Raw genomic sequence first — 8014 nt, 5'->3', positions numbered from 1 at the left:
CTCATTCGTTTTTGTGTATGACCTTATTACCGATCAGTCAGTCGATCGCGAGCTATTTTGACGATTCAGTCGATCGCGGTCAAAAGCCGGTTGGCCACCTCTGGACTATACGTTATTGGTATAGTATAATATTATGTCATCTTCATGATTTTTCAACTTTATTTGTCACTAACCAACTCAATGTCATTTGTCAATGCATATGTGATATAACTTCATATTTCAGTGATAACTTTTGAAGAATACTATATCACAATTCCGTCGATTGCTACTCCATATATCTATATATATACTATTAATAACAATTTTTTAGAATAAATATATATATAACAAATTATACATTTTTCAATACTAACGTGCATATGGCAAATTTTTAAAGCGCATTGGCAAAACATACTCAATACAATTTTTCGGATGCTTATATTTACAACATTCAAAAGTCTGAAAATTATTTCTAAGGTTGATTGAAAATGTTCAAAATTCGTTTGTAGGGATATGACATGCATATTTACAAATACGTCGATGAAAAATGAATGGACCATAGCCCAAGGGGTATAATCGATGCAACCAATAGTAGTACTACCTCAAGTAATTTTTCGAGACAAGGCCGCCTATCGCCTCGGAAGTGTCTGCTCGATTTATCAATCACAGGTTGATGACCGTAACATATTCAAATTTTAACGTATATATATGTGTGGATATCCAGATTGAATATATTTATCATGAAGGTGATAGTAGCAGGTTTCCCCAAAACAGGTACGAAGACTTTATCTGCAGCATTGAGAATATTGAATTATAACGTTTATGACTTTTTGGAAAACATAACCATTTTTAATGAAGAATGGTATAAAATAATCAAGTATGGTTGGACAACAGAGATTTTTCAGAAAATGTATCAAAACATCGATGCAGTTACTGACTTTCCCGCATACTTTTACTGGGAAGAAATTCACAAAGCATTTCCTAACTCAAAGGTAAGAAACATCATCTTTTCACCCCTGCATTCGCATTCTGCTCACTTACTTGGGTCTCGTGGATTCTAAATGAAAGTTTGGAGTTGTCATTTGCCTAAAATACTAATTTAAAAGTCATTTCCATTTGCAAAAAATGAATTTTGTGCGCGTGTTTTCAATAACACTTGTTTTATAATTTCAAAAACACAAATAAACTTTTCAAAGCCCCAAATTTAGGGTATTTTTGATTTTCAAAATATTTTACTTTTAAAGTTAGTTGTAATAATGCTTTTTTTTAAAAAATAGTATGATACTGATATCTGAGCTTTTTTGTATTTTTTTATATAATAGTTATGTCTATTCTCAGATAATTATCATGATAAGAGATGAAGAACCGTGGTGCAGGAGCATGGAAAGGGAATTACGAACGAACGAGTCTTCATTCTGGATATTTTTCTTGCATCTTTTCTCACCAACTGCAAGAAAAACAGTGAAAAAAATATTTGCTTTCAGAGGTAGCTCGAGTTTAGTTTTTTAAACTTCTGCGGTAAACTATTTTTACAAAAGATTATTAACTTTCAGGACCTCTAACTTTGGGACATAACGAAGTCTTTACATGGAAGCCGTTTAGACGGTCAAATATTAACAGAGAACTTTTAAAACTGAATTATAGATCTCACAACGCATATGTGATTCAGGTACGTAAACTTTGAATTATTATTTGAAATCTTAAATTTCAAATCTCAACCTTAAATTTTTTTCGTACATGGCTAAACCCCACTTAAACTATATCAATATATGTCATACTTAAATTGCTGGTACTCGAATACTATATACGCAAACATATATATATATTTAATCCTTCATAGCATTTCAAATTTTTTTCCCCTCAGTCGTGATGGTGCTAAATATGATCCTCCAAATCGCAAACAAAAGCGTGTTAGTCAATAAATAATGTTGTTCGATTTTATTTTATTTATGGTAGAATGCGCCATCCGAAAAACTTCTCATTCTCAAGTGTGCGGAAGGATGGGAACCCTTGTGTGAGTTCTTGGGAGTTCCTATTCCTGACAAGCCATTCCCACACGTGAATAAATCGTCTGAAATGCTGCAAGAAACACTTAAAGTCAATCCCGTTGTTTTAAAAATGAAAAGAGAAGCGATTCTGTCATTTACTATCGTAACAACGACCGTAAGCATTATGGGATATTTTCTAATAAGTCGTGGTCCTATGAATATCATACAGTGGACTATTGAGGCATTTAGAAATACTATTGCGAACCTCCCTAAACTCTTTAGTAAGTAAATGTTACTAAATCATCGGGTGTCACAAAATTTAATGGCGCAATTGTTATCGCAGTAGTTTCATATTAATTTCAAAAACGATGATCACAATACAAGGTACAAAAACAAGCTTTTTACTTTTGTTTTGTTTATTTAATCATTATATTAAAAGCATTATGCAATATATTCAGTTTACATGAAGGATATTTTAGGCATAAGTATATATAGTTATTATATATATAGCCACAAGTAAAAGCGATACGAGTATTCTTCATATAGATCAATATCAGGGATAAACTCGAAATAGGATGAGAATTTAACAAAGCGATCCAGATGTACACTTGGTGTCCAATGATGACTGTCAGGCCTTTTGATATCAGTAGAAAGTTATAGGACGAAATAGTCGTAAATGAATGTTTTATCTGCCACGAATTGTGCCAATTACCAATATTCCGTTCAATAAAAACAACAAAAATTACGCTTGATTTACAAATGTCAGCATTGTACCGGTTGTGCGGTGGTTTGAGTAGCAAAACGTCATCCTCTGAATACAAAGGAGATCGCACGCGACGAACCATTGAAATTCCATTATTTGTACGACTTGAAGGGTATTCAATTTCATCAAGGACATGTAAAAGACAGGTCAGCTTGGGGTCGTTTTGGGAAGGAGTAGACATGGAAAGGGAGGAGTAGCTTGTGATTTACGGTTGTAAAGTCGTTTTTGTGGGATTATTATCTCTGAAAAAAAATTAAATTGGCGTATCGAATTTCAACATATAAATCGTTGTATGCTGAGGAACAGATTTGCAAATATTGACCGACTGTTCCATGTTTACTTAATTTTTATAACCCTTGGCATAAGTTGAGGATGTTATCCGCAATAGCTTGAATTTTAAATTTGGAAATTAGTTCGATAAGGTAAACTGAGTCGGAAACTCGATCGACATTACAGATGTAATGTCACGAAAAAGTAACTGACGCAGAGAGAGTATAGTAGCTACTGGTCTTGACGTTGTTATCTATGAACGTTTTTTTCGCTCAAAACAACATTCTGTGACATAAATTTTTAAAAACAAATTAAAGATAGTAAATGATATATATATATATGCACTTTGGAGTTTCAAATGAGCAATTTTCAGTTTCAGTATGCGTCTGGTATGTAAACTCATCAGTCATGAATGACAATTTCATTTGTTCTTGAAATTGACAGATAAACTTTAAAAATTGAAGTTTAATCGTACTTCTGTAACCGTTGTACGAAAAGTGTTTTGATATGGCTTCAGCATACAGGGAAGGGGCAAACTGCAGCGAGGAAGGATTCCAGAGGTATGGAGTTAATTATGGTTTCTATATATGAACTAGTGCTGAATTGGCGTAGCGTAGATGCATGAAAGGTGATAAAACTACGCTATACTGTATAGTAGACATGATTTGACGTCAAATAACGGATAAATATAACCCCATTCTAAAAAAAGGCTCGTTCAGCACTATACAGTCTACACACAATCGATAAATCATCTTATTTGTCCCATATTGGACACGTCAGTGGACATAACAATCGTTTTGGGTTCCATTACATTTGAACCCACGTACATTTGAACCCACGACCATTGCACCTGCATACTATTGCACCTATAAAAAAAATTGTTTTACGGATATTTGAACCCATAATAACCATAACCGATGGGTTTTAGCACCCGCATTTAGATTGAATTTATGCTGGCACTCTTCTTCTTCGACACGTTTTTAAAAAGTCGCTTTTCTCTTTGATTACTGGACCAATTGCTCTGAATTTCCCAGTAGGTAAAGATATTTTTAGAAGGCTATTAGGCTACTATCATTTACTACAAACGTGTTCATATATTCGAGCATAGCTCTCTTGTTATTTAAAAAATGTACGGTATTTATTTTAAATATACTTCCTATGAAATAACTCTTCAACTCGCCTTTAATGAAATTTTATTGTTAATTAATCTTCAACAATAAACAGATTTCTGGACAGCATACAAGCACGTTCGGTTATGTATGGCAGCAATGAATTTTCTAGAGACAAATTAGACGATTTAACAATTGGTAAAGCATTACACGAATTTGAAAGATACTGGAAAGTCATCCCAGGAGGGAATGAAAGGCGAGTAGTTCCATTCATTCACAATAAGTTCGGGTTGGGTAGAAATTTCTCCCCGCGGAGTAATTTTGTTGTTTTCGGGGAAGAAATACCAAAATATTGCTTCGTATTCTGTGTAGTTTTAATTCAATTCGTTTATTACTCCAGACCGCTGTGGTCCATATAAAAACAACACAACAAATAAACATAAGCAAACAAAAATAACGCAATAAATACATAAAATACCTGATATGACAATCAGATTCACAGTAAGTCTCAAAAAAGAGTTATAATATAGCAATTCAAGAGACCAAAAGTGAGGTATAGAATCTAAGGTAGCCCGTGACAAACAGTATCTGGGAATCAAATAATGATTGCAATAGAATGTTATTGGAGTTGAGTATTCATGCACGCATAATACAATGCAAACACTGCAAAAACCTGAGTGCGAGTTGCGCTTAGCACTGGTTCCGAGGATTCCTAAATTAAGTCAAACCATTAGGTCAGTGGTCGGCAAACTTCATATACCTGCGGGCCAAATATCAACTTTTCCGGTAGCGAGCGGGCCGCAATATTTCCGCCTTCGAACAATCTCCACATTGAACTTCAAATTATCGCGCATTCGCACCTTCTATTGCTGCGTTAAAAGTTTGCCACAATCAGACCTGTATGTGGTCTTTTTTAATATATTATATATTATCCAACAATGCATTGTTTTTATTTACTTATCAATGTGAAGAATGGTGTTTTTATGGCAACTTGCCCGCGGTATGTCGTCCAAATAACGATCTGACAAGCGAGTACGAAATTTAATCTAAGTGTATTGCATTTTAGATAAAGCTGCTCACTGCAATATGAGCTTCCGAACGTGCAGATTACATGTTTTGCACTGTCGCGTAGATAAGATGTGGCGCAGTCCTGGGTCGCGGGGTCAAATTTTCGAAGACACGTTTTGTAACGAGTTCAACATTGAATCCCTCAATATCTGGGATGCTGACTGGGCACATTGAGCAAACAGGTTTTGAAATGCTCAAGAAAATTATTTTTCGGTCCAAGCACTTTGGAATGTTAGACCCTCGTCGCGAACTCCCTCCGTTTCTCGACATTTTTAAATTTTGAAAATCAACATTAACTCGAACGACATACAACTGTTGGTACCTATCACAAAACAAGCGCCCTACAGCAGACTTGTTACCACATAAATCCGTGTAGAGACAATAAAAATTTTCGAATAAATTTTTGTTTTATGTATTAATTGTCGGGTCGTTCGAGGGCCGCAACAGATTAGTTAACTCCAACGTCATTCATCCCATCCGGATTATGTCACTGTTCATCACCGGGCAGGATGTTCTGGGCAAATATTTTAAACGATGACAAACGAATATATATATATATATATATATTTTGTTTCACAGACTAGACTGGGTGTTAAAGGTACAAGTCAATCCCTTCTGGAAAGAAGACTACGAAGAGCGGATGCATTACATGCTGAATAATGCGCCCAAATTATACTACCCTTACTAAGTATTTTATCCTGACGTTTGGTAGGATGGCTGCCTGTTCTACAATTTTATTATTTGTTTTTCATGTTTAATCGTATGCTGCATGCTTACACTGTTAAGGAAATTTAGACTATGTGCGTAGTTCAAGCCATTGTTTCAGATTCATTATTATATTTTGATTATATATTGGCGAACATCCAGACGTATTATATATTTTAAAATACAAACTATATAAATATGTAACTACTGGGTATTTAGAATCACATTAAGAGTATATATAGGCAATAGCAGTCGCTAAATCTTAAAACTGTGACATCGTGGATCCTTCATATGCAGTGTCACGAACATGCGAGATGAAATTTTACAAATGCGTTTAATCTGCAAGCACATAGTTCATGCAATACAGTATATCGTCATTTTTGATTTGTAAAATAATTTCCTCGTGCGAGGTTTCAGACGGATTTTCTGGTATTGTCGCATTCAAAATTCACTTTAGCCTAGTGTCGGTCGCAAAGTCATCAGATTCCACCGGTATTCCCTGTGCCAGCCACATTGCCTGGAAGCCCGAAATGATGCCCGCCATGTGCTGGAATCCACAACGAAAATCTTCGGAATACGCAGTTAGTACTAGTGGTAACTCGTCATGTAGATTGTAGGCCTCCTAAGGTTTTTTTTTTTTTATCAATTCTAAAAAAACATCTTGCTTTAAAACAAGGGCTTGTTTTGAATCATTTTTTTTCTGTATCAGCCTTCCGCAAAGCGAGTGCGTTACGATAATGAAGAATAAACTCACATCGGCTGATTTAAACGATTAGACGAGCTCGCCTAGGCTATGCTAATTGTAAGAATCCCCTGATGCAAAGACGCTACAACTAATCTGTTATGACGCCATAATAAGGATTTCGAGTTTATGTATTGACATTTTTCTCATAAAATAAAGGCATTATTACGGTTAATCCTGTTCGGTTAATTTATGCTTTGCATACTTTGTTCTTAAGGTTGAAGTGATAGAGTTTTTCAAAGTTATACAAACTGAAATCTCATTTCAATTTTCGCAAGGTGGTTTCGTCGTAGGGTCGCTCACGTAATGGCTTATCGGTTACGTCCTACTGCATAGGTTCTTAAAGTGCTCCGTACTGCATGAAATCGTATTTTAGGGATTTGTCAAATATGGTCTGTTCTTTCGCACTCGAGATTATTTTTAAGCGAGATATCGTCGTTTCAAAAATCCCCAGGTCGGCGTTAAAACTCAATGAGTACAATTTACAATTGTGCAATCCATGACCGATGCGGGCATTTTTAAAATGACTTGTTTATTGGATTTAATTGTGTTCAATGCAACCTGCAGTTGTACCGACTCACGGCAATAAAAATCATTACTTCTCAAATTACCACGACAATCCGCGGACATGGAATGAGAAACAATAAAACGAAGTTAAGTGAACGAAGTTCTTGTGGTCTATCGTTTATCCTGAACGACGCTGTTATCATAAGATATATATTAGAAGCAAACTCATATATATTGTCCACAAAAGAACATACCTACTACTGGTGCCAGTAGTTTGATAAGATATTTGTACCCGTCCCGATTGAATCGTAATCATGACTGATAGAGTCAGTGGCGTAGCATCCACCCCCGCAGTCGCGGGAGGGCCCACAGCGCAAAGGGGCCCAAGCGGTTAGAATTTTAAGCCGAAAACCAAAAGCTGCAGTGCAAAACAAGATATGCACATCTTATAACGTTGATTTCGGTTCTGCTCAAATCGTTTTGTTACGTAACAATGCCAGGAAGTCGTCGATTTTTGGCGTCTTGTGGTTTGATCGCACCGGCAAAATTACGAATGATGTCGAAAGCAAGACTTTTCAGTGGCACACAGAAACGCAGAAAAAAGGCAGAAGAGGAGGAACGTATGAAACAAAATTTAAGTAACCAAAATAAACGGCAAATTTTAGGTTATCATTGCCTTTTAGCTTATGTCCGAGAGTTTTTAGGGTCATTTCCACGAAATATTTTTGCGGGAGGCCCAAGAGAGTCTTGCTACGCCACTGGATAGAGTGGCAGATTATAGCGAATTCGACAAATTTGAGCCGTTTTTTCAACAATAACTTCGCCCCATCGCAGGTCTGCCACTCAGATTCTCTGCAAGATATCGCCGTTTAAAAAATCACGA

The 8014-nt window shown here is 35.8% G+C and overlaps 2 protein-coding genes across 3 annotated transcripts; both read left to right on the top strand.

Annotated features, from left to right (window-relative positions):
• The first annotated feature begins 369 nt into the window (after positions 1-369).
• LOC120347220 (uncharacterized) lies at positions 370-3129 on the top strand. Of its 2 annotated transcripts, none has more exons than XM_078118074.1 (4): positions 370-971; positions 1318-1465; positions 1533-1648; positions 2514-3129. In XM_078118074.1, exons 1-4 carry the CDS (start codon positions 720-722, stop codon positions 2544-2546), a joined length of 549 nt encoding a protein of 182 aa, XP_077974200.1. In that variant the 5' UTR covers positions 370-719; the 3' UTR covers positions 2547-3129. The 2 variants fall into 2 exon arrangements, with proteins under 2 accessions (XP_077974200.1, XP_039273060.2); XM_039417126.2 differs by lacking the exon at positions 2514-3129 and adding an exon at positions 1936-2484.
• Positions 3130-3436: 307 nt separating this feature from the next.
• LOC120347261 (uncharacterized) lies at positions 3437-6065 on the top strand. Its single transcript, XM_039417173.2, has 3 exons — positions 3437-3560; positions 4225-4365; positions 5757-6065. Exons 1-3 carry the CDS (start codon positions 3508-3510, stop codon positions 5863-5865), a joined length of 303 nt encoding a protein of 100 aa, XP_039273107.2. The 5' UTR covers positions 3437-3507; the 3' UTR covers positions 5866-6065.
• The last annotated feature ends 1949 nt before the right edge of the window (positions 6066-8014 follow it).

This window comes from Styela clava, chromosome 11, assembly GCF_964204865.1.
Source record: "Styela clava chromosome 11, kaStyClav1.hap1.2, whole genome shotgun sequence".
NCBI lineage: Eukaryota > Metazoa > Chordata > Ascidiacea > Stolidobranchia > Styelidae > Styela > Styela clava.
This window is presented reverse-complemented; position numbering and strand designations above follow the sequence as displayed.

Bases quoted from the DNA above. Each gene is read 5' to 3' on its own strand.
- LOC120347220 (XM_039417126.2), top strand. From the start codon at position 720: ATGAAGGTGATAGTAGCAGGTTTCCCCAAAACAGGTACGAAGACTTTA. The intron at 1,466-1,532 runs GTAGCTCGAGTT...ATTAACTTTCAG, and splicing joins AAAAATATTTGCTTTCAGAG to GACCTCTAACTTTGGGACAT. The intron at 1,649-1,935 runs GTACGTAAACTT...TATTTATGGTAG, and splicing joins ACAACGCATATGTGATTCAG to AATGCGCCATCCGAAAAACT.
- LOC120347261 (XM_039417173.2), top strand. From the start codon at position 3,508: ATGGCTTCAGCATACAGGGAAGGGGCAAACTGCAGCGAGGAAGGATTC. The intron at 3,561-4,224 runs GTATGGAGTTAA...AACAATAAACAG, and splicing joins AGCGAGGAAGGATTCCAGAG to ATTTCTGGACAGCATACAAG. The intron at 4,366-5,756 runs GCGAGTAGTTCC...TTTGTTTCACAG, and splicing joins ATCCCAGGAGGGAATGAAAG to ACTAGACTGGGTGTTAAAGG.